The 26,869-nt window shown below is 32.7% G+C and overlaps 1 protein-coding gene across 1 annotated transcript in view; it reads left to right on the top strand.

The window, feature by feature from the left end:
• Positions 1-23,384, top strand: part of LOC131950764 (putative ATP-dependent RNA helicase TDRD12) — a 35,242-nt gene extending 11,858 nt beyond the window's left edge. Inside the window, exons 19-51 of the mRNA XM_059312949.1 lie at positions 265-393; positions 711-831; positions 972-1,117; positions 1,739-1,879; positions 2,050-2,111; positions 2,312-2,414; positions 3,004-3,184; positions 3,573-3,621; positions 4,223-4,370; positions 4,819-4,881; positions 5,525-5,586; positions 5,684-5,810; positions 6,371-6,453; positions 6,751-6,870; positions 7,044-7,181; positions 8,752-8,927; positions 9,109-9,194; positions 11,115-11,261; positions 12,112-12,204; positions 12,575-12,639; positions 13,123-13,251; positions 13,572-13,632; positions 13,919-13,983; positions 14,500-14,590; positions 15,006-15,064; positions 15,580-15,705; positions 17,521-17,596; positions 17,792-17,892; positions 18,222-18,356; positions 19,091-19,204; positions 19,323-19,482; positions 19,620-19,692; positions 20,314-23,384. Coding sequence (XP_059168932.1) covers positions 265-393; positions 711-831; positions 972-1,117; positions 1,739-1,879; positions 2,050-2,111; positions 2,312-2,414; positions 3,004-3,184; positions 3,573-3,621; positions 4,223-4,370; positions 4,819-4,881; positions 5,525-5,586; positions 5,684-5,810; positions 6,371-6,453; positions 6,751-6,870; positions 7,044-7,181; positions 8,752-8,927; positions 9,109-9,194; positions 11,115-11,261; positions 12,112-12,204; positions 12,575-12,639; positions 13,123-13,251; positions 13,572-13,632; positions 13,919-13,983; positions 14,500-14,590; positions 15,006-15,064; positions 15,580-15,705; positions 17,521-17,596; positions 17,792-17,892; positions 18,222-18,356; positions 19,091-19,204; positions 19,323-19,482; positions 19,620-19,692; positions 20,314-20,444 — 3,561 coding nt within the window. The 3' untranslated portion in view covers positions 20,445-23,384. The remainder of the gene's footprint in view (positions 1-264; positions 394-710; positions 832-971; positions 1,118-1,738; positions 1,880-2,049; positions 2,112-2,311; positions 2,415-3,003; positions 3,185-3,572; positions 3,622-4,222; positions 4,371-4,818; positions 4,882-5,524; positions 5,587-5,683; positions 5,811-6,370; positions 6,454-6,750; positions 6,871-7,043; positions 7,182-8,751; positions 8,928-9,108; positions 9,195-11,114; positions 11,262-12,111; positions 12,205-12,574; positions 12,640-13,122; positions 13,252-13,571; positions 13,633-13,918; positions 13,984-14,499; positions 14,591-15,005; positions 15,065-15,579; positions 15,706-17,520; positions 17,597-17,791; positions 17,893-18,221; positions 18,357-19,090; positions 19,205-19,322; positions 19,483-19,619; positions 19,693-20,313) is intronic.
• The last annotated feature ends 3,485 nt before the right edge of the window (positions 23,385-26,869 follow it).

The raw sequence follows: 26,869 nt of genomic DNA, 5'->3' as shown, positions 1-26,869 counted from the left end.
ACTGATTTTAATGGTGAATACTATTTTAGAAATTTTGAATTTACAAGAGAAGCAAATGAACTTTACTCAATGGGCAGTCTCTTTTGAATGGGTACTTTTGAACTATTTAAAACATAATTAAAATACTTAAATCGGCTGCCTTTGACTGTAGTTATATATAATTAATATAATTAATGGTGATAAAACAAGTAAATGCCGCCTTGATATTTTTGGTTACAAAAATCCTGGCCTGATAATCAAATGCCTTTTGTTATTATTTGCCAGGTTGTAACATTATCAAGGTGGGAACAAAGGCTAACCACGTTCTGTAACATTCTGGACTCCTTGTCCAGCTCCTCACAGAGGGTTGCAGCATTTACTTCTGATATAAAGGAAGCTGTTGAGATGTCCAAGGTCAGTGTACTTTGTGGTTTGCACATTTAAACACCTTTTAATAGGATTTACTGATGGTAGAGATATTTGACAGGGTTAGAATAGCAATAGCAACACGAAGTAACTTTGAAGTGACCCTGTAGGCATTCATTGCTTTTTTTTAATGGTGAAATAGTATTAGTAGTGAAACTTAGATAATCAGCGTAAAAGATGTTTGTTAGAATTACTTTTGTCTTGATAATTATTTATTCCCTGTAAACTGTTCAAATAACAAAGAAAACAAAACAAAATATGGCATGCAAATAAAATGAGGAAATGATTTATAATTTATCATATAGGCTGCAAAAACAAGAGGAGTGTACTGCCTGTTGATACATGAAGAACTTGAACATGATACAATCTTAGAAACACGTACACAGTGGCTTAATTCTTCACTAAGTAAACAGCTCATAGTCCTGGGTGAGATCCTTAAGACATATTCTTAAAAAAAAAATTTCATTAGTAATACTATCAAACTTTATATTATAGCGTAGCTTTAAAAAATTATTACATGATAGTCTTATTGAACTAATAGTTCGAACCATTATTTTGTTTGTTAGTGTGCACTGACCAATGCTATCAAGATTTAGCCATTACCAATGCCACGACTGTCATTCATTATGGGCTGCCCAACTCCAAAACAAAATTTGGAAACCGTCTTGCCTGCATGTTTGATTATTTTTTGGACAGAACTTCAGGAAAAATAGTAAGTAAGCGATGCCTCAAATCTGCACTCAGCTTCCAATTTTCTTATGTATCACCTTTTATCTGTTTAAAATATTGTTTTCCTGGGCTTACAATTAATTTCAGCTTAATCTTATTAATATTATGAGCTCTATTATTTTTAGTAAGAAAATGAGTTTGAATCAGAGCATATATAGCTTGAAATAGCTTATGTTTTTTAGTACATGATTTATATACACATTATATTCTACATAAATTAGGATTTTCTATATACATTCCTCAGTTTTGGGGAATTTATTTGAAGCTTTAGATTATTTTAACATTATTTGACTGTTTCAACATAATGTTATGTAGACAGTCTGTTATTTGGAAACTCAAAAAAAAAATCTAGTTTTTAGAAAAATATTTTAGTTATTATTTCTTGTTATTGTCAAAGTTTCCTAAACTTTTATTTCTAGTTGCCTTAAGTTTTATATCTGTGACGCTATATACCTAATTATGTTAATTGTAATTAAAGTTAATACAAAAGCTAATAAAATCCAAATAATATGTTTGTAATACCTTTTTTAAAACTTTAAAGTCAATATTTTTACTGCAGTACAATCTGAGCTAAAAAAAACAACCATCTTACCTATATCATCAGCCTGAGCTTCAGCCAGTGTCACATGTGCTGGTCACCAACAGATGCGCAGAACGTGTCAAAAGTTTGTATGAAATCCTGGAGAGAAGCAGGGATGCTGTCTACACTGCGCAGTTGGAACAATTTCTTCGGGGAATAAAAGAGGTTAGTAAATGAATTATCTCTCATTATGTAAACAAAAACTTCCTGTATAAGTGATAATTTGATGATAAAATATTTGCCTTAATATAGTTCAATAAGTGGATTTTAATCCAAAATGGCTTATTAACATATGGTATGGGCAGATTACTGTTATTTTCTTCTTTTTTTTAAAGAGTTTAGAAACAGACAGGAGCAAAGAATTCTGTCCATTTTTGAAGTCATTTGGAGTTTGTATGTGAGTGTACAGAATCATAATTAGTTTAATTAGATGTATTTTAAGATACTGTTCAAATATATTTCACTAAAGGGATGTAATAAATTCACATTAGAGGGAAATGTATTTTTAAAAAATAAGTTATGAAGAAATACTATCAATCATATAATGTAGCATGTGGATGTTATACAAGTAATAAAAATTTTAAATTATTCATTCAGAAACATGGACAGATGCAATTATCGTCATATGATAATAGAAGATGAAGATTTTAAAACAGGAGAGAGCACTATTAATACATTACCTGCTTCTGGGGAGATTAAGGTAAATCAAATTTGAATCAACTATTTAAACCCAGGAATATTTTGTATGGTTTGCCTGAATAGTTGTTTTCCCCATAGTGCCCATGACATGGAAGACTGAAATCTCATTTCACATTTGTTTAAAACTTTGAAAGATAATTGTTATTGAATACCGTGCAATTGATCGTTATAAATTTTTTTTCCTCAAGAGTTGTGTTCACCTTATTAAATTGTACACATTTTTTTAAAGCAACACTCCATGCTAAAATTCTATGGAAATTTAAAAACTTGTCTATGCCTGGCTGATTTTTAAAATTAAATTTTGATTACAATGAGATGATAGAGTTAATTTAGAATTTTTTTTGTTCCAATTTCTAAAAGTTTTTTGAATGACCAGGTAGAAGTAATTCACATTCATTTTTTTAGACTCTTCCAATAGGGCTGGTAAGTAGGTCACCAAACTGTTCTACGGCTCAATAAAACCTGCATGAGCCATAGTGACCTACTTACCAGCCCTATTGCTGAATGCTTTTTGAAAGCCAGGTAGAAGTAATTTGAATTAGCATCTGTTTTTTAAGTACTCTATATTTTTTTGTTTTTTGAATGGCCAGGTAAAAGTAATTCATGTGGAGAATTCCAGTCGCTACTTCTGCCACTTGCTAGAGCACAGGTCTCACCCTGACCTTGTTGTGACAGACCTGAGACTGGAGTACCAGAGTCTGATGCTTCAGATGGTCTCCTTCTTCTGCAGGGAAACCAACCATGTTCCCTATGTACCCAGTGAGAACCCCTGTAGGTCACACGGCATTTTTTCTCTTTGGTTTAGTTTTTTCTACCTGCATGTTCTGATCACATTTTAGGGCTCACCATGTTCCTTATGTACCCAGTGAGAACCCCTGTAGGTCACCAGGCATTTTTCTCTTTAGTTTAGTGTTTGTTTTTTCTACCTGCATGTTCTGATCACATTTTAGGGCTCACCATGTTCCCTATGTACCCAATGAGAAGAGAACCCCTGTAGGTCACCAGGCATTTTTCTCTTTGGTTCTGTTTTTGTTCTTTCTACTTGCATGTTCTGATCACATTTTAGAGCTCACCATTAAATTTTTTTTTTTTTTTTTGCTTTAAAAACAACTTTTGATCACACATTTTGATCCACCCTTCAACCTTATATTTCTGTTAGCCAAGGATGGTCTGTGTGCATTCAAGGATGAAAATGATATTTATTACAGGTAAAATAAATTTTTTTAACTTATTTTTTTATCATATCATCATGAACAAAACACTATTTTGTGTTAACTTTGATAAAATTGTACACAATACTGTCATTATTTATAGAGCATACAATTCCTCAAAGAGCTTTAAAACTTTATAAAAATTGATTTCTGATTAACATTCTCATTATTTCCCCCACTGGGCTTAGGTTAAAAAGAATGACACATGTCACTTATATTTTTATTGTTTCTCTACAGAGCTAAGGTTAAAAAAGATGTCTCACTTAAATTCTAATTGGTTCAATTCAGAACTAAGGTTAAAAAAGATGTCTCACTTAAATTCTAATTGGTTCAATTCAGAACTAAGGTTAAAAAAGATGTCTCACTTAAATTCTAATTGGTTCAATTCAGAACTAAGGTTAAAAAAGATGTCTCACTTAATTTCTAATTGGTTCAATTCAGAACTAAGGTTAAAAAAGATGTCTCACTTAAATTCTAATTGGTTCAATTCAGAACTAAGGTCAAAAAAGATGTCTCACTTAAATTCTAATTGCTTCAATTCAGAACTAAGGTTAAAAAAGAATACCGTCTCACTTATATCTTCATTGTTTTATTACAGAGCTAAAGTGACAAGGGTGCTGGAAGGAACTAGAGACAACCCAATCAAGAGATGCAAAGTGTGGCTGGTGGATGGTGCCTGTTATAAATATGGGACCATTGATCAACTGCTTAAGTTACCCAGGAGTTTGGCTGATGTTCCCTATCAGGTATGTAGGATTTCATCCAACAAGGGAAGTATTGCTTCTCTCATTCTGTAATTCTGTACCAGGTAAGACTTACCTGTTAGGAGATGAGAGAGATGATTGCGTAAAAGAGGTGTCATTAACCTCTTCTATATTAATAACCTAGTTCTTGGTTAATATAACTGCGTTTACAGCACAATATGGTGTCTGATCATAAACCCCACCGGACATATACTTCCGACAAAAAACCACCAGTGACATAAACCCTCTGGACAAAAACCCCTCATGACTGAAATGCCCTGGCCAAAAAACCATAAGTCCCCCCCCCCCCACTCCCCATACCATAAACCCACTGGCCAAAAAACCCAGTGACATAAACCCCCCCCCCCCCCAATCTTAATAATTTTTTTACAGCACATTAGTTTTTTTAATGTGTGTAATGATGTAATCCAGCATTTTAATTTGTATTCAGGCTGTTGAGGTTTTCCTATGCAATGTTCAGCCAATGGATAATGACAGTGAATGGACTGACAAGGCAAGTTAAATATTTTGTATAGACACAATTCTGTATCCATTATAGGATGGAGAATGACTTCACCTTCTTTATTATTGTTACTGGTGTGGGAGGCGAAGTATTGATAGAAAAGGCATAGGAAGTTTACAAAAATGTAACCAAAACATTACAATACAAATTCTTTTTACAAATTAATTTATATTCTGCACTTGGAATAATGTTTTTTTAATCGAGATTATATATATATATATATATATATATATATATATATATATATATATATATATATATATATATATATATTGGCTTCTTAAAACTCAACATACCAATCTACAATAGAATCAAGATGTCATTTTAATATAGTTGAGTAAATATCTTAGTTGATTTAGATCAATTGAGGCTTTTTACTGTTTTGAAAAGAAAAGAAATATATGTGCTGATATTATAAATTGGCTAGAGATATCATACCTGGATAGAAATTGGGGAGACTGCAACATATTTTAATGTTCTCAAAGGTTTTCGTATCAGTGACTGATTACATTTTAAAACATTGAGAGTTTAACTATTACTTTTAATACAAATTCAGAAAACAAAAAAATGTTAGAAAATTATCCTATAAACTGGAGATTTTGATCTGTTTAACATAAACTATTAAATATCATAGGCTGACATCTTTGTAGATGGACTTATCAAGGAAAAAGAACTGGTAGGGAGAATAATGCTAAGGTGAGTTGATAAAATACAAACAGAAGTGGAATACTTTTTAACTCTTAACTTAGCATTGATTCAGCAAATTTGAAAAAAAAATCTCTTCCAATTACAGAATGGGTCTAACTGTGTGGTTAATGCCCCTGGTTCATCAGGTTGTTGTACCAAACATTGGGGTTGTCAATGACATCAACATCAGGCAGGAGCTGTTGGAGAACAAGTATGCTAAGCCCAACTCTGATGTAAGTACATACTTCATCTGCTCATACTTTATAGATTGTTTAAAATGTTTCACTGTTAGAGAACAAGTATGCTAAGCCCAACTCTGATGTAAGTACATACTTCATCTGCTGATAAATTATAGATTGTTTAAAATGTTTCACTGTTAGAGAACAAGTATGCTAAGCCCAACTCTGATGTAAGTACACACTTCATCTGCTCATAAATTATAGATTGTTTAAAATTATTCATCTTCATTCAACCCTAAATACAAACTTTATCAAACAAAATAGATGTTTGAATTTTATTAATCACTACACAAATAAATACTCCCGTAAACAAAATAGATAATTTGAACTTAGTTCATAACCTTTGTAATCGTATCTAGAACTTGAAAATAAAAAAACAACCGAACACATTTTATTTTAGATGAAATTCTTTTGGTTTATGAATGTGAATGTAAGTGGTGTCTTTAGCGCTAGCATTTATTGCATGTGCTATTTTAATTCTTGCTTGACAAATTTTTGAGGAGGTTCATGCTTGTTTACTCGTAATATTTGCATGTCACTGTTTTTTAATTCAGCACATAAGGCTTATGTATGAGCTATGTCGTGGAAGGACAGAGATACCTGAAAACATCATGCAGAAATACTTTGATTACTGTCTGTAAGTTAGAAGTTAATTAAAACTTTATTGTAGGACAATAATTACTTTTAAATTGACCTAATTTTAAAGAAAAGAATCTTCATACCCTTACTCATAAATGATTTTTTTCTGTTATGAAACTAAATGTTTAAATTTTATGTAGGCTTTTAAATATTATAGAAATAAAATAAACTTGAATGGTTAAATCTCAGGTCTGAGTAGATAGAAATAAAATAGTAATGGATGTGTCCGATTACTATAGTAATAAGTGTTCCTTTTAATGAATTTTAAGACTTACCTTGATTTGTCTAAAAACAGTGAGATTGAAATGACCCAAGAAATTCTACCAGACAGTAGCAATGATTTGCATGCTGTTAACATTGCCACAGTTTTCTCCCCTGATCTCTTTTACATTCACAAATGGGATAATTATGAACAGTAAGTTTTTTTAAAATTTAATTTTCAAACAAAGCAATATCACAATTGCATAATGCAGCTGTAATGCATTAGTGAAGAATAAAGTACTTTTATTCCCTATCTGTAATTAAGTTTTATATCAATGTTATGTTGTTTTTAATTTTGGCTTTAAATTAAGTTCTGATGTACTTCAGACTAGCGGAGCTTGAAGAAAAAATAGCTGCAGCCATGGTTGATCAGAAAAAAGATGAAGAAAGTCAGAACACTAAAGCAGATTCTTCAGTAAAGTTAGGAGTGGGTAGTGTCTGCCTTGCTCAGTCTTCAGATCAAAAGTAAGGATCTTTCTTTGGTATTGCTCTTAATTATTAAGGATCTTTCTTTGATATTGCTCTTAATTATTAAGGATCTTTCTTTGATATTACTCTTAATTATTAAGTTATGTTGGGTCATGTCTTCCTTGCTCAGTCTTCAAGTAAGTATCACAACTATTCCACTTACTTCCTACACTATCATAAACACTTTTCTATTATTTGTCTTCTACAACATAGACTCATAGGTGCACATAAACTATACATAGAACCTCAATTCTAAATAATCTCTGACCCAAATATACATTGAACTTTCACTTTCTGATATATTAAGTTGTCACAACTATGGTCTATAACCCAGAAGTATACATGTGCTGATTAAATTAACACTTACTTGACTTTATCCTCTTTTCTCCTTGAGAAGCAAGGGTCTCAACCAAGACCTTCCATTTTGTCTGGTCCCTGGCTGTTAACTTTGTTATCTCTCAAGACTTCCCTGCTGTCTTCAATTAAATTAACACAGTAGCACCATAATGATATTAGAATGTAAACATCACTCACAAGCGTTTTCTTGAACCCAGTGACTTCTTCATTTTCTTAGTACATTTTTTTGTTTGCTAACATTATCTGACCTGTAGCGCAGATTTAGTAGATCTTTGACCTCATCATATGAAATGATTGTGTGGTCAGTATTGTAGATTTAGTAGAGTTTTGACCTCAACATATGAAATGATTGTGTGGTCAGTATTGTAGATTTAGTAGATCTTTGACCTCAACATATGAAATGATTGTGTGGTCAGTATTGTAGATTTAGTAGAGTTTTGACCTCAACATATGAAATGATTGTGTGGTCAGTATTGTAGATTTAGTAGAGTTTTGACCTCATCATATGAAATGATTGTGTGGTCAGTACTGTAGATTTAGTAGATCTTTGACCTCAACATATGAAATGATTGTGTGGTCAGTATTGTAGATTTAGTAGATCTTTGACCTCAACATATGAAATGATTGTGTGGTCAGTATTGTAGATTTAGTAGATCTTTGACCTCAACATATGAAATGATTGTGTGGTCAGTATTGTAGATTTAGTAGAGTTTTGACCTCATCATATGAAATGATTGTGTGGTCAGTATTGTAGATTTAGTAGAGTTTTGACCTCATCATATGAAATGATTGTGTGGTCAGTATTGTAGATTTAGTAGAGTTTTGACCTCATCATATGAAATGATTGTGTGGTCAGTATTGTAGATTTAGTAGATCTTTGACCTCAACATATGAAATGATTGTGTGGTCAGTACTGTAGATTTAGTAGAGTTTTGACCTCATCATATGAAATGATTGTGTGGTCAGTATTGTAGATTTAGTAGATCTTTGACCTCAACATATGAAATGATTGTGTGGTCAGTACTGTAGATTTAGTAGAGTTTTGACCTCATCATATGAAATGATTGTGTGGTCAGTATTGTAGATTTAGTAGATCTTTGACCTCAACATATGAAATGATTGTGTGGTCAGTACTGTCTTGACTTTACCTGACCTTTGCCCTCCCTGATCAGAGTGATAACATTTAAATTTGTTTTGATTTTCCCCACAGGTGGTACAGAGGTAAGATAATTTCTGAATGTGCTGATGGTGCACTGAGAGTGTATTTACTGGACTATGGTGACAAAGAACTTGTGTCAAGGGAAAATATACAGCCACTCCCCCGATACCTGGCTTTGTTCCCATGCCAAGCCATTGAATGTGAACTGGCCTACATTAAACCAAAAGGTAGCTGGACCTGTTGCAACAATTTAAAAAAAATATTTCTGTTGTTTCTAACTTTGTTTAACTTGGTAGAATACTGTATGCCTTTCTTCATTTAGCTTTTAGTGGCTTAGTTAATCTGTACCTTTCTTTTAAGAGTACATAAAAGTTGTATGGGAATTGCAAATTTTGTTTGTTATTACAGGGAAAGCTTGGACAGTTGATGCTGTAAACCTGATCTGTGACCTCAGCTACCACGTCGATGAAGAAAAGAAAAAGTTATTTGCCAAGGTTATTATGATGAACATTCTTAAAACATTAGTTACCTACTTAAACTGTTGAATCAATATCTGTAATGGCAAAACACACATTTTAAATTTCAGTAACGTGGGTGGGCTGTAACCAATGTTTCCTCTATGCCGCACATCCGCACAGTACTTATAAATATGCAACACACTGATTTTCTGATTCTGTGCACGTAATATCAATGACAATGAGCAAAAGCTAGTGACTTAAATTTAGCTACGTTGTGCCTGCTTTGTTTAATGGACAGTCTTTTTGTTTATTTTGGGGCGTATAGAGATACCGCGAGTATCATTCACCTGCCTTGACCAAGCTGATACCTCAAGATGGTTACTGTAGGTGACAAACTTGTACAGGTCTTGTTAATGGCTACACTCAACCACGCCCCTAGCGTTTGGCATCAATGAACTGTGTGTCAAGTACAAAGACATGTTACATACAACAAATGAAGAGTTAATTAACACTCAACAATGACTTCAAATGTCAGATTAGCAAAAAAAAAACCACTCAAATCTGGCTCTGTAAATTCACTACGTGAAATCACAAGAGTTGCTTTAAACAATGAACAATTTAGCTCACTGGCAAAGTGAACTGACATTTGCTGTCCTTTTCAAGCATCAAGTGTGGATGGAAAATTAGGTTTTTGGCATTATGAACATAATTAAAGTGCAAGCACACAGCAGACTTGAAGCTACACATTTGGAGAATCTAATACGAATTAAAGTAGATCTTAATTGTGGATAAAAAAAAACATAATTTGTGGAAGCAAGCCAAGGTTAGACATGAGAAATTGTAATAACTGCCTATAAAAGGTTAGCTTTGTTTTCAAGTCAGCTTTATTCAGTGTTGCCCATGTAAAACTGTTGTATGATATTAACATGGTTACCGTATGATTGCCTTACACTTACACTATTATCGTAATTAGACCGTAAGACTTTTTGTCCAAGTATTGCTCTGAAAGTTTATATCAGGGTTTTTTTAATTATGGCATTCGTATCTCCATTTAACCACATAATTTTTCATAAGCCTTATACATTATCAGAATGCATACTTTCATTACACTGCTTAATAGCAAGCCTTGATGCATATCAACTAACATGTTGTGAAAAACACTGTACACACAGCCTATTCTTGCCAACTCACGCTTGGTGCTTAGAGGGCTTTTTGGTTTTAACCATGTCCAAAAATAATAGTCTTGTATGCAAGAGAAATACACTGACAAGTCCTAATTAATCCGATACTAGAAGACTAAGTGGGACGGTGCTGTCAAATGATATAACTTCTAACTTCAAAAAGTCTCAAGTTTGAAACGTTCACTCAGCTCTGATAAGTACCTGGCTCACGGTAGGGAAAGTAAAGGCAGCTGGGCATAGTTCTGACCACACTATCCCTTCATATGCCGAGGTCACAGAAAGTGGTGAACTTTACTTCACTTGCTTATGGACTGGTGGGTTCAAAAGGGAACTTTACTTTAAGAGAACAGTAAATTAGAATTGTTTCTGAGAGCTTTGATTAAAAGTACAATGTTGTTGATATTAAATTATAAATAACTTAATCCTAATCAAGTTTAATATATCCTATAAATGCATATTTTCTAACGACTTGTTAAGTTTTCCTCATAAAAGAAAAATATTTACTTTAATAAAGAAAAAATGTTATCTTGATTTTTTTTTTAAATTTAATTTTTAGAAGCTGTTAATTACATTAGTTCTTACTGTATAAAGCAGGTCTACGTTGTGTCACCATGCTGTTTATTGCTAGCAAATGTAACATGTTACATAAATGTTTAACCACTGTAATATTTTAATGCTTCACCTTTCTTGTTTAGCACAGCAGCCAAGCTTTCTTTATCATTAGAAAAATATTTAAATCATAACCAACACTGAACTAGTTTTTTTTAATGCCTAGGTTGTTGGCAAGAAAAACCCTGTGTGCGGCATAGGACAAAAACTTGTGATAGACCTACATGAGACAGCCAATGGTCACATCCGGTTCTCCGAGGAGTTTGTCAGAAAACATTTGGCTGAGTGTGTGGACGACTCTGCTAACCTAAAAGTAAAAACCTCCTCTCTTTTAGTTTTACTTCATATACATCAAAAAACATTTTAAACTATTCCATTTTTTAAATGTTGATATTTAATGAACATAAAAATTTTCTAGTTGCACCTGTATTTTGCATTAGAAATTAATTTTGAAATTTAAAATTTTTTTTTTGTATAACTAGCTTTTAACTTATGTAAATTGTATAAATTTTCTGTAAAATTAAAACAATTTGTTGTACTTAATTAATACCAAGAAGCTACTCGTATTTTAAATTACGAGCCGACCCGCGGTGTATCATACGCCGCTATTTAGTTGTTTTTTCTACTTTTCAGTAATTCGTAATTTGTGAATTCGACAGTTCCAATGCTGCCACTGAAAATATTTGCTTTAAAACACTAAACCCCCATTTCCCCCCCCCCCCCCCCCGTGAAAGCAGCCTCCTCTTAGTTACCTCCCCTAAGTTTAAATTAAAATCGTTTCAAACTAAATTATCTGCCCCTAATAGCCGTCACCAAACCCGACGCTGTGATTGTAAACAAAAACATTTAGCGTGACCACAGCTCACCAGAATATGTGAGGTGGGGGGGGGGGGGGGGTGGGGGGGAGGGGGTGGTATCGATAGAGAGGAAGAGAGGGACTGTAAGGCGCGCTTGCAGCTTGTTTTCTAACGGCTCCCAGAAGAGAATTATATATATAGATTGTAATTATGAAATTTTGAATTATTATTTTTTACTTAACTTAAATTGTTAACTATTCATGAAACTGTGCTGTGGGTAACAACCCATTCAGTATAGTATATCCGGCTACAGAACACTGTACCTGTTACTAGCAAACATCAAGTCTAATTACTTATCCATTACAGGTGCTGCTTGGCAAACCTGCTTTGAAGTCTCAACTTTTTTTCAACAAAGTAGATAAAATAACATTTCTCTGTGCTAACCTGTATTGGTCTCAGGTGAGTGTGTGTGTGAGATTGGGTTTAAGTATGGCTGATTATATTGCCACCAGACACCAGCAAATTACAAGTTTTAAAAATGTACATTGTTTATTAGGTTATATGATGTTCAAGCAATAAAATGCTAGTAATCTTTATAAATCTCATGTACATGATTCGTTGGTTTTTAGTAGTTCCATAAATTCTGCAACCCACCTTTCCCCCTCACACATTCTATCACTAACACTGATAGCTTCTTAAGTAACCTCACTATGATACACTTTTGTAATGCTATCAATTTTTAAAAACCCAATGCTGTAAACAATGTGCTGCAAGTTGTAACATAAAATGTAACAGTTTTAAAAGTGTTTGCTTTTATTTTGTCAACAAGGACCATGATGAATCTCTGTTGCTGGCTGATGAACTGGGAATTTTACTCAATGTAAGGGAAGAAAGGTAATTATTATGTTTTAAAACTTCATGTGTAGCATAATTTATAGTGGTATAGAAACATCTTAGAAATGAAATGGATTCACTAAAATTGTAGTGTAAGAAATTTAATTAGAGTGAAATGAAACTTAGCAACTTAAATGTCTTATTTTTATATCTTTTTATAAGCCACAATCAACAAGGCATTTACCTACTTAATTTGTATTAGACCGTCTCTGTTATTTCACAGTTACCTTAGTCATCTATTCCTGTTGTTATTCATGTTGAAAAAATTTCTGCCAACCTACAGTTACTTAAAAAAGTTAATGTTATCTTTATAAAGACACATTTATATCATTAATCCCATTGAAAGGAAACATTTATTTTTGTGGAACATAACAGTATTTTCCACTGACTCGTTACATTTATTTGTTTCATTACCATATAGTAGCAGTTTAAATAATTATATCTATAAAAAAAATAATGATCTGCAATTCTTATAATATTCAGATGGGATACAGAGCTTAAAGACCGTGATGTTCTGCCCCCTGTTGTGATGATCATAGGGTACATTCAAGATGTCGAGGCTCATGGTATTGTCCTGGAGAGTCTGACAAAGTGCTGTGTGGACAGTCGTCTGTAAGTCTTTCATCATTTTCTTCAGCTCATTCACACTGATATCTTTCAAGACACTGTTGCCAATGATATAATTGTCTCCAACTAGAGTATATAGATTTGTGTTTTACTGTTTCTTCAATTTAATTTAAAAATATATACTTGAAACATTCATATACTGCCCCCCCCCCCCTAGAGCAAATTGTCTAAAAGAACCTATCTTATATCAATTAAATGTTTTTTAGACTGTCGCATCTATTTTTTTAAGAAAATAAAGTAAAATTTATACTGAATTCACCTATTCAAATGTTAATGGCTCATTTGAATTGTTTTTTTACTTTTAGTGTTTGTAATATAGCACTGAATGGGAACTTGACAACCAGGCTTGTACAGTGTTTAGAGCAGGTAGGTTGATGTCACAGCTTATGTGAGTTTGTTGTTTAATTCATTGTCAGGCTGCATTAACTCAATGCACTATCATTACTTTCTCATGGAAGAGTTAAACATTTACAAATATATTTTGAAAATTATGTTAGTTTATTGTTTAATTCATTATAAGGCTGCATTAACTCAGTGCATTATCATTTAACCTTCTCATGGAAGAATTAAACATTTACAATTATATTTGTATTGATGTGTGTAATAAAATAAAACAACTTAGCACTTCATCCAACTTTTAAAATGTCTGCAGGAATCTCAGCCGGTTGTGCAATATCAAGCTGCAAGGGCAATTTCTTTACTCTCTACAGTAGAATGGTAAGGTTTTTCTTTCTTGAAACTCTGCAGTAGAGTGGTAAGGTTGGTTTTTGTCATACCCTGTGCAGTTGGATCATAAGGGTATTTTTACTGTAAACTTGTTTATAAGTTTAAATAAGATTTTGATAGCTGTAGCTCATCAATGTCTATGTAAGCTACACAAAAAAATAGGTTGCTGTTTGGGCTGTATAATATTAGGGCAGTGACTATAGCAGTCAGGCTGCTGTTTTATACCCCAAAAGGGAATTTCAATGACACTAGAAATAGAAACTTTTTTTTACCTGTTGCTTACTAACAAAATTTAAAAGTGTTATATTCTTAAAACTTAAGTAACTCAAATGTTGATGGGCCTTAGTGTGGATGAGATAGGTCTCATGACATTTCCTTTCTCAGACTTAGTCATGTGAGGCTCAAAGGCATCCTGTGAACTTTTATTTTCTTTAAACCTCATTATATCCTGCGCATATTGAGATCATGTGTTACCTGTTGTTGATGTAGAAATTCTTAAACTTTCAGCTTCTGCGATGAAGTGTCAGAGTCAGGAACTTTGGTGTTCACTTTGCAGACATTTTTAATGAGACATCTAAATAATAATGTTGAACTAGAGGTGAGTAATGTGTAAAAATGACTTTGTAAAAATAATTTAATGGCTTGGGTTTGAAGAGCATGCTGTATTGTTTAGTACAGAATTAGGTGGAGGCAAAGAACAAAATGTCAATCTGTTTCTTTTTTTTTCCCTAATTTTTTCTTTTTAATCAGTTTTTTTAACAATAAAAATATGTGCATCAAAATGCTGGTTAGACTGAATAATATATAATATGAATTTGTTCAATATAGTTCTAAAGTTAAACAGAATTTATTTCAAATAAGGCATTAAGATAAGAGATAATAGGAATAAAATTCTTTCTATATATATGTTATAAATAACCCTTTGCATTTGTTGTTTTTGTAGAACTTTTCAATTAATGTCTTAGCTCTTTAGGAATTTAGTTAGGTTAACCTATTGATAAATCTCTATGCAGACTCTCAAGTGCCTTTGTTGTGCCACATCACATCTGGTTGAACATTCTTATGAAGGGGGGTAAGACAATTTGGTAGTTAGATAACTCTCAGTATATTTTTGCCCAGAACCAAATAAAAAATTGTTTTAGTTCTACTGTAATTAAAAAAAAACTGTACTGTATAGCATGGCACCCGTGACAGACTTTATTTTACTGTGCCCCATCCTCAAATATTTACAATAAATTTCAAGACACATGGCAGATAGGGTTCATCTGTTTCAGTGCCCTAAGAATATGAAGTAATAGTGTGGTTAGCGCTATGCCCAGCTGCCTTATTTTCCCAGGTACCCATCAGAGCTGGGTGGACTCAGGAATGTCATACTGACTTGAACCCAGATTCAAACTTGAGATTTTTGAGTTAGCAGTCTAGCTCTCTACCGCTAGGCCACTGTGTCCCAAAATCTTAATTAATGAGCTAATAAAGTGATCGTGTGTGATATTTATAATGTTGATTTTTATCTAAAAAATTTGTAATATTAATAACGTTAATATTAAGAAAACTATTTATTAACAGAGATATTGTTTGTTTGTTTAGTCTCTGTGAAAAACTTGTAACAGCTGACATGGTGACTCACGTTCACAAGTGCCTCTCTTCTTCAAACAATGACCAAGAGAGAGAACCTTGGCTACAGTTTCTCGCAGAGTTATCCATAAGGAAAAAGTAAGAAAATATTGTTTGGTAAAATAAAGTTGAATGCTGGTCACTACATAATACAATTCTCATTTTAGAGAACTCGATGTATAGAATAAGTTAATAAAAACGCCCCCCCAAGTGGAATTATCTATTACCAGTTTAATTTTAAATGTAAAGTTTTTATATTGTCAAAATTTAGTAAACTAAATCATATTTCAAGTAGTAGGCAAATTTCACAGAAAAATTAAAAAGTGAATTGCTCAAGTATTTCTTAATCTTGTGTCACCACATCAACTAAGGTCTGGTGAATACTTGTATCCCTTGTGTTTCCCTTCAATGCTTTTTGTCTGCGTGTTACCCCACACCTTCCTAATAAAAAATAATCAAGATACGCTCAAAGTTCCACAGCAAAGACCCTAAATGAAAGAGTTTGTTCTTAAGCGAATGATAATCTTCCTGTCAAATTTTTATTGAAAATAATTAGGAAATAAATATGGGTCTGTTGGTGTAGTGAAAGTAGGACTAACACTTTTAAATTGTTAGGAAAATCCTAATATATAAATCCCCACGTTCGCACATCTCTCTCTCTCTCTCTCTCTCTCTCTCTGTCTGTCCGCAAAATATTTTCGCCGGACATCACGTCAGAATCGGCAGCGATATATGAAGAACTTTTTACGGACTTTTGTTGAAAATAATATGTTAGATGTTTTAAATGTATAACCACAATTTTAGTTAAAGAAGAAAAATAAAAATTAAAGGCGTATTCGAATGTAGAGAAACAGTATTATTTATGCAACCGGAAAAGCATTAATATATGTGAAAAAGAACGCATAAAACTGTGACGTCACTATTGCTTATACATTAACTAATGACGTCATCTGCCGTGTTTAGAATGAAAAGAAATGAACTATTTCATTCAAATTTGATTTAGATCTACGTACACTATGAAATGTATACAATACAATTTTTCCGGCCTAAACTCATAAAATTTATTTTATGTATTTGGATTCTAGATCTAGAGATTCTAGATCTAGACTAAATCTAAATCTAAATCTACGCAATAACTAGATCTAGACGTAGACGCTAAGATCTAGATTTAGACTCTAACTTCTCTAAAATCAATTCCAAAAATAAATTTCTATATTAGGACTAAACTATTTCAAGACTTATTTATTTTATACAAAATCTTTGTTATGAACTGGCTAATTTGGGATAAAAAATTAATTTGAAAGAATAGGCATATTCGCGTAAGTTAAGATTTTAAAATACGTGTTTCATTCTCCGTATTTTATAAGGTGCCTAAATAGCGGAGATGTTAGTGTACATTAAACCACGCAGGTGGTGCGGGTTCGAGACACAGCAAGTCAACTTGGTTAATGTATTCTTTTTTATTATGCTCGGGCTAAACTTAAAAAAAAAAATTCTTTTAGGAATCTAGATCGGGTGTCCGATAGGGCACTTCCCGGCGCCGCAGGCGCTTCAAATTTGGCAGGATCTTGCCTTGGGGCGACAGAACACGGGGGCCGGTTGGCCGAAAAGTCTACGATGAGGGGGTCAAAACTGACCTCGACTGACCGGTACCTTATATGAGCTATAAATCGAAAAAAAATGTCCACGGAGGAACCTCTTCATAACTCTTGAGGTCGTAGACCGACCCTCGGGCGAATTAATTAAGCATGCAAATTCTCAATGTTTTCGAAAGCCTAAGCGAAGCTGGGCAGCATGCCTAGTTAGTATATAACTGGCTGATTTTTTTCTTCTTAATTATGCCTGTCAGAGTTATTAAAATTAAAAGTAACAATCCTAAAATCACTAATAAATAATTTTATCTGTTTTGGTTAGCATGCATCAACACTTCATGAGAGAAAACAACATCAACATTTCTATTAAATTGTTGAAGGATACATCTTGTCAAAAGGTTTGGGGCTCTTTTTTATTTAATTTTTAATACAATTTTTTTTACTATATCTGTGGATTCATATGATCTAAACTTAGTCTAAATTTATAGATTTTAAATAAGCATTGAAGATTTTAGTTTATTTTGGTTTAGTTAGCAACTACTAGACAATACAAATTCTTTTTAATTTATATAACTTTTTTCCTTGGTTTTTAGTGCCTTTACTACCTAATGATGGTGTTGAAGAATATAGTACTTCAAAGCAGGAGACACAAGACAATGCTCCTAGAAAAAAACGTTTACACAATTTTAGAGAGGTGAGTTTTCATTGGATACAAACTGGTAAAAGGTCAAAGTGCACTAGAAAAAGATAATTGTGAATATTGTGAGTAAAATAAGCTTTCAAATTTTTGCTATTTTTAAAAATGAAATTTTTTTTTATAACTTATTCCTGAGAAATCTTATATCTATTTCACTTTATGTAAATGAAAGAGCTATTTTAATAAGTTCTTAATTTTATAGTAACCAGTCAAGTGAAATTAACTTACAAAGGGGGTCTGATATGTTTGTTTAATTTTAAAAGGTGGAAATTGAAAAATAATCAGAAGTTTTTTTAGACCTCAAATGCTTTGTCTTATTCCAACAGTCTAACTAAGAAAAAACTGCAAAGTCCTACAGTTGAGCTATGCCATGAGTTGTGGGAGTTAATGAACATAAGCACACCACAGCCAGAAGCTCTTTCAGGTGTTCCAGCTCATTTTGAGGAGAACCATGGGAAAATGTAAGATTTTTAGTCCCATTGTCTCGACACCAATAGAGATAAATCCAGACATAAAAAAATTTCTGTTGGTGTTTTTAGAAGAGCTCTATATATGATTAAAAGCAACCTGGTACTTGAAAAATCTATTCATCTATTCTTAGAACTAGTGTTTCTAGTATTTTAAAAATGTTTAGTTGAGTACAAATGTTGAATATCAAAATAGCAAGTTTACTTTTCCTTAACTTAATATTAATTGGGTAAATATTTAAAACATTTTTTTATAATTAGCCAATCAGCAATCAACTTAGATTTACCAATCTCAAGTATAGAAATTTACCCATTTCCTGTTAAATTTGCGTAGTTTGTTATTTTTGGTACTTTTAATTATTTATTGGCCTGTTCTATTGAATTAAAATTTACTTATTAACTCAACTAGCCACAACAAAAAATTGCTATGTTTTCTCTCAGATTTTTCATTTCTTATGAATTCATCTTGTCTTTATAATGCAAAAAATGATGTATTAGTCATAAATCCTAGTTAAAAATTGTTAGACCGTCCCTGAGTCCATCTAGCTCTGATGGGTACCTAACTCATGTTAGGGTAAGTTAAGGTGGCTGGGCATAGTGCTTACCACACTATCCCTTCATATGCCGAGGCTACAGAAACAGGTGAACACTACTTCACTTGCCCTGTAGACCGTAAGGTTTGAAAAGGAACTTTACTTTACTTAAAAATTGTTAACTTTGTTCCCCAGTGTTGTGCCTGTTGTAGAATGGACCCAGAACTGCTTCAAGATTTTTCTTAGCTTCAAAATAAAAAATGCACAGCGCGAAAATTTTATCATAACATCTACCAACATACAGTGCAGGTCTGTTAATGTGGTTTAAAATTTTTTTTTAGATGAAAACAAAAACATAAATGTGATTGTTAGATTGACAGTTTAAACAACGAGTGCAACTTTAGCTCTAAATATTTTGATTCCACAGGACTGAAACAGAAGGGGTAACCTACGAGTTAAACTGGGAGTTGTACGGCATGGTCTCCCCAGATAAGACAAACTTTGTTTTTCAAAGCAGCAACACCTTTGTTGTGTTATCAAAGTATATTCAAGGACAATGGAGCCGTCTGTTAAAACAAAAAAAGAAGGTGTGGTTGTTAGCTTTTTTACCACACTTTTTTTGTCAACATGCTTTGCTTTAATTTGTTCGGATTTTAAAAAGTTATTATTACATTGAAATATTTTTGTGGGGAAATGTTGTAACCGGAAGTATTTTATTTTTCAGCCTCCAACCCTAAGACCATACTGTGAACATGTGTTTGATAATGATGAAGACATTGACTTTAATGAGGAAAAAGGTAGCTTTTCATATGTATCCTCTTTCATCCATTGTTGTGATAATTGGATTCCTAATAAAAAATGTATCAATACTTTTCAACGCATCTAGCAAGAAAGTGTTGCATGAATTATTTGGTTAACTTGCTATTTTATGAACATCACACATTGAGGCAGCGGTGAAGGGATAAAAACATCTGTATACATATATATATATATAAATACACATACACAAACATAATAATTTTAACAAAAGAAAATTGTGGTTTTATGACATTCAAAATTTCAGAATTTTCAATAGTGGTAGGAAGGCATAGATACCAGTTACTTTTGAAATTATAGTCAATTGTTGCCAATTGAAATCAATTTCAGTAACAAAAAAAAAATTAGCAAAACAAATGAAAATACTTTTACATGTTTTCTTAAATTTTTTAATTATTATCACATAAAACTTATAAAAATGACCGTTTTGAAAAAAAAAAACTCTTGTCACCTTTGAAAATGGGATAGCTATTGAAATTACATTAGCTGGATTACCAACATGCACTGGATTAGAATGAAATTGTACCCTAGTTTAGTTAACTTAAAACTAGAATTCTACAAATGTTTTGAAATTTATCCAGTTTTTTATTCTTTCTTTTTAGTGGCATTTCATCGTAAAGCAATGGTAGAAAGAGGTCAAACTCTGCCAGAAGGGGAGGCAAACAGAGGTGGCAGTACCAGCAGCAATGATGATATGGCTTTGGACTCTGACAGTGATATCTTGTTAAATTGAATTGCTGTTAAATAAGGTACTCTGTCAAAGCAGCCAGTGACAGTAATTGCCCAGCTAAAAGGACTGGTCAAAATAGGCCTGACAATGTTCAGCAAAAAAAAAATGGCCCTTGACAATGTAGCTCTAGATAAAAAAGATCCCCTTCCAATCATATGGTTATTGATTGCCACCTCTCATTAAGTAAACTATCTCTTCATATGCCGAGGTCACAGAAACAAGTGAACTCTACTTCACTGGCCCCATAGACCGTCAGGTTTGAAAGGGAAACTTTACTTTACTTTTATTAAGTAAACGGCACAATCATGTTTGCTATATTTTGTGTGCTATACAATTATAAAGTTTGGTATGACCATTATTAACATACATTTTTAATCCATTGAACACTTTGTGTTGACATTCCTATAATAAAATTATCAGATATTTAATGCCAAATAAGTTTCCTTTTTCTGGCCAATGTTTTAGTGAATTTTAGTGAAGGTAATTTTTGTATGGTTAGAAGAAAAAGGAACTGGAGGGCTCTAATAATCTAGGAGTAAGGTATTTTGATTTTATGCATGTTTTTGTTGGTTTCAACCTGAAGGATGGTCACAATGTGAGGCCACCTGAAGCCTTGAGCTGTGGGCTCGTGGGGTGTCTTCAGCTGAGTGCAACATATGCTTTATTTTATTGAATCCTGTCATTCTTTTGTGCTTTCAGATGGTTCATTGTTGTCATTGTAATTCAGTTATTTACAAAATTTAGTAACTGAAAGAACTAATAGCATATTCTCTTCCATGAGATTTACTGGGCATTTTTGTTGGGGCACATTTGTTTTGATTTTTGTGACACGCTTTTTTCAGGGTATTTGTGCCATATGTTATTTCATTTTTCTTTGGTTAATGTTCATTTCATGCATTGTCAGCTAGATTTTTAAATGTGAATTATTTCTGTGCCCTGTACTTCACATTTTCTTTCAGTTTTTTGTAACAAGTTTTTTTCCTATTGAGATTATATTTCCAAAATTGGAAATGCTGACTTTAAAACTATGTTTTTCTTAAAAAAAACAGACAATCAGTGGTTTTTGTAAAGTTTACTAGCTTAGCATCATATGCTGCTTGAATTAATTTTTTAAACCATTCCTTTGTTTATTCTTGTATGTTTGGGACTAATTTTGTATTGGTATTGAATCATAGAGATCTTCTATTTATTTGATTTATACAATCCACACAAAAATTCGAGGACTGTTGATTCTTCTTCCGTCCACATCAACCCAAAATTGTACTTACTTCCATCTACTCTAGTCTAATTTATCCTGGTTAACACACCTCACTTCACCCAGGCTGTTCTCTGACAGTACCCAGAACCCATTGTGTAATTATTTTTTCTCTCCACTGAAAAATGTGCCTTATAAACCTTTTGGTATATTAAAATTGGCCAAAATACAAAACGAGGGCAATGTTCTTGGAATTTTTCACATCGCACAATGGTAGATTATTTTATAAACTTTGGAATTTTTCACATCGCACAATGGTAGATTATTTTATAAACTTTGGAATTTTTCACATCGCACAATGGTAGATTATTTTATAAACTTTGGAATTTTTCACATCTCACAATGGTAGATTATTTTATTAACAGCTTTATGTACATACAAAGTTTGGTTAAATAATTTATGTTGGTTCTTTACTAAATGTGTAGATATGTTTCAAGCTAAAGTTAAAAATGTAGATTTCCTCTAATAACTTGTTTTACATCTTGAATACCTTTTATTTTTGTTGCTTGGATTCTAAAATTTAAAAGATAGCATTGACCTTTCTTCAGATATTTTTGAGATTTTAGAGCTGATTAATATATTAATTTGTATCTTTTTGCATTGTAAATGAGATAGTATTAAATGAAAATGCTGGTAGAATAACTCCTATATGTAAAAATATTTCAGTTCTACTTTCTAAAAGCTTTATTTTTTAAATAGCAGTCAACATTCCAGTTACAAGTAGTCTATATGGGTCACATATTAAGTTTGAAATGAAGTAAATAATTTAAAAAATGGTATCTTTCACATACATGTACCATATTGTAAGAAAGGCATTCAGCTGGGAGTTGTTTTTTTTTCAAACAAATATTGAACATGTTAGCTTATTATTACTTAACTTTTTAAAAATATTTTAATTCTGTCTCTAGCTATGTCATTTTTTTAGTTTTAAAATTTATTCCCTCTAGTTATGTCATTATTATAGTTTAAATTTATTTTTTCTAGGTCTAGATATTTTATGTTATTTTTATAGTTTTAAAATTTATTCACAAATGCACTTATGATACTTAATTTAAGAAAATGAACACTTACAAACAAAAGAGAAGATATTTTCAAGCCTTGCAACTATAAAATACTCAATTTTTAAAATTGGAAATTTTGTAAATATTTTGAATATCCTGGTGCGAATATGGCTACTGATAATATGGCTATTAAAATATAAAGAGCTGCAAGTATGAACTGTGTGTTTAAATATTTCATTCTTTGAAAATTTGTAATTCCAAATTAATGCAAATTCATTCCCTGAAAATAGTTGTAAAAATGTATATTATAATATATTATTGACCTTGTGTTTATTGTCTTGACCTGAATACTTCCAAATGTAAGCAAAGCAGTTATTTTGGCCTTAACTGCCTACAGGGAGATCAGATGATATTGTACTTTTTATTTTACTTCATGAATGTTGTGACCATTTAAAAATATTAACTTTACTACATGTTTAAGGGAAGTTAATTTTGTTTCTAGTTTGTTGGTTAATCTAAAACAAAAGTTGCCGTCCTAAGTGGAAAAAAAATGATATTATTTCTTTATCCTCGGTGATGATTGTTGTAGCTATTTTTAGTTATTAAATTGATGTGACATTAAATTTATTTTTTAATTAAAATTATTTTATCATTACCAAATGTATAGTTTTACTAGTTTGCCGTAAAAAAAAAAAAAAAAAAAGCTGCTATCCAAAGTAATTTTATTTATCATGATTGTTGTAAGTATTTTAGTCATTAACTTAATGTGACATGTTAAGTTGAAGTTATTTTTTTAATTAAATTTTTTTAAACATTAACAGTTGTATATTATTTTGTTTTTACCTGTATGCTGTAAAGTCTAGAAGTTGCTGTCCTAAGTCCTATGATATATAAATATATTTTGTAGGTATAATTTTTTCAAATAATAAAACACTCCCTTGGCTACGTTTTAAGCTATATTTAGCCATACTGGGTATAAGCTTAACTCACTACTTAAATCAGAATCACAATCTCGATGGTCCAAAATTATGACATGTGAACAATACACCAAATAACACACACTGAACAATACACCAAATAACACCCCCCCCCCCCAATGATGTCTATGATAACCATGTTGTTGGGTAAGACAGGAGCATTTAGATTCATCTTGTGAGGGGTCCTGAGGTCCATTCTAACAAATAAACTATGAAAACTCACCACTATGTTAATGGTGTATAAGGTAATGTAGGCCTACATTTGATTTATTATACTGTAGTTTTACCCTATAGATTGGCGCCCTTGTAGCTTTGAATTGGGTATACCAAAGAGAGATAATCTGCTAGAAAGTCCCACAACTTTGTTAAGTTAAATTATTATTTTTTTTTAACTGCTGAAAACAATGCAGTATGTTGATCGTTTAGAATAGCGTTGGACAGGCTGTATGTGAGCTGTTTATAACTTATAGCACTAAAATGTAATTTTTGAAAAAAATCAATTTACCATCTAATTATGTTAAAATGTGTGAATGTGATCAGAGGGACATGCAAGAAGTAGGTTCGTTATAAGACATTATAAAACAAGTTAATTAAAAAGTCTAGTGACATTTAAGCGCAATTTCCTTATGTTATCTAAAAATAGCTCTGTCGTAGCGTAAATCAAGAGCAGGGTTAGTAAAACCATTGGTTAGTTATTAAAACGTTTTTTATTAATTTTTTTTCAGTATTTTACATGTTTTATTTACAATAGAGTTACATGACTAAAAACCATTGCGCGCCTAGCTACCGAACGTGATGGCGCAGCCATTGACCGTGATGGCGCAGCTATTGAACGTGATGACGCGTGTGGTCTGGTTGAATAAAAATGCCTAGTAATTCGGTCCAAATTTTAATTAATTAAAAATTTTTTTTGTGACCGAACGAAAGGATATTTTTGAAAACTTTCTTCGGCAATATTGTTCTAAATTATGGCAGGAATCGATTGGTAAATGTTTCAAGTCGCTAAGTGGTCTGGTTGCCGAAATATGGGCCAAAAACTGCATTTTTTCGAGGCTTTTTGGCTTTTCCGGGAAATCCATGAAAGAAACCCGGAGTTTTTATGGCCTATGTTCATCCTCGTAACTTGCTTAACATAATTGCTTTTGGAACTAGTCATCGATATTGCTTCGTTGAGGAGGAGATACGACTTAAAGCTGCGGACACACATCCATCCATCCATCCATTCATTCATACATCCAGAAATGACGGGTTAATAAACGCAATTCTCCAGAATGGAAATTGCGCTAAAAATATAAGTGGTTGTAAAATTGATTGCATACATAATGTAGGCCTTCCAATAATGACGTCACGTTTTAGGTAAATGATGGGGGGGGGGGGGGGTAAGAATTATAAAACATCACACTTTGGCAATTTTTAAAACTCAATTTAGCATTACTTTTTCATCTTTAAAGATAGATCTATTTGTTTTTGCTGATTGTAATAACAACTGATTGAGTACTCTTGACCCAAATCTTGTGGAAGGCGCGACGTAAAATGTCATGTCATCTTAGAGTACGCCGGGGTCTAACATTTTGTGTCCTTGAGTAATGAAAAAAAAAGGGGGGGGGGGCGGAGATAGCATAAAAACGTGACGTCATATGAAGTTAAGGAGTCAGAGCTTTACAAACTTTTTGTATCTGCGACTTCTTTGACATTTAATGCATTGATGTCAAATGCGTTTTTGTAACGAAGAGGTTATGATGAACATTGAATCATGATATTAGATCTACTTATTTCAATATATCAATGTTGTATCCTATCTTCCAAAATACAACGTCGGAAAGTCATTTAATCGAAGTACAACAATAGGACTACTACTATTTACGCCTACTTGTTTTTTTTTTTACTTAATGCGGTGTATTAAATGTTCAACGGAGTTAGTCTTTGCCTCAAAAACGACTCAGATAAACAACAGTTTATACAAATATCATAGTAAATTCTGAAGGATGAAGAACGATAACTAACTTTATTTTAATCGAACTGGGTTGGTGAGTTAGGATGAGAGGACAATGGGACAAATTAAAAGGGATTTGTTTTAAAAAGTAATCTGAACAACATTAACATTCCATACGTCGTTGCTAATAGGCCGCTTAAAAAAACCATCTGGGCTAAATAACTTATTTGTACTGTTGGTTCGCACATCTCTCAATACTGATAATCTAATAGTAATAGAGTGTCACCTGTTTAAAGGATTTATGGTTTCTGCTTGTAAAAAAATCGGCTATTCTTTTTTTTTTCTTTTTCAGTATAATGATTTTCGTTTTTAAAGCAGTTGTATTTTTTGCTTCATTTTCTATTATTTAAATTACTAATACATCTACACGATGTATTTAAGTATTAGGCTTTACAAGTGTGTCATTTACACTTTGTAATATGTCGAAGTGATCAGTAAATTGAAGTAGCCTACATCTGCAAATGCCGGTCATCTTTTAAAATTGTGTGTATTTGTATTTTTCTGTACATCGATTCACCCCCACCATATATTTGGTCGGCGTGGCCTAGCGGTGGCGCGCTTGACTGCTAACCCGATAGTTTCTAGTTCGAATCCGGGTTCAAAATAGTGGAACATCCCTGAGTCCACCCAACACCTTAGGGAAAGTAAAGGCGGCTGGGCATAGTGCTGACCACATTATCCCTTTATATTATGAACTCCACTTCAGCTGCCCAATGGATCGTTAGGTCTAAATGAATCTTTACTTTTACGTACCATATATTTGAATAGTTTCTAACACAGTCCAACTACAAATTAGTGTTGGGTGGGGTGTGTAAAAGTATGGTTCGGTATGTGTGAGAGTTGGTGTAAGGTTTGGTGTACTCTGTATGTTATGTGATGTATGAGTGTAGTGGGGTGTATGCAATGAGTGGTTGAGTGAGTGTTGAAGGTGGGGTTACTGGGTTAATGTGTGGGTTGTGCTGTGTGGGTTGCTGGGATGTGATCTGATAATTGGGTTTTATTGTGTGGTGTATGATGTGGCGTGTTGGTTACGGGGTGTGGGGTGGTGTGTTTCTGGGTAATGGGGTGTGTTGCTGGGGATGGTGTGGGGTTTGGTCTGCTTCACGTGTATGGGTTGTTTATGTGTGTTGTGGGGTTGAGTTTGATATATGGGGAATGATGTGAGTGGTTTGGGGTGAGTGTTTGGGTGTGGATCGCGGGGG

The sequence above is a fragment of the Physella acuta genome, unplaced genomic scaffold, assembly GCF_028476545.2.
Source record: "Physella acuta isolate Inbredline_101_S28 unplaced genomic scaffold, ASM2847654v3 ptg000778l, whole genome shotgun sequence".
Taxonomy (NCBI): domain Eukaryota; kingdom Metazoa; phylum Mollusca; class Gastropoda; family Physidae; genus Physella; species Physella acuta.
Note: the sequence above shows the minus strand (reverse complement) of the source record. Positions and strands in the feature narration are given on the sequence as shown.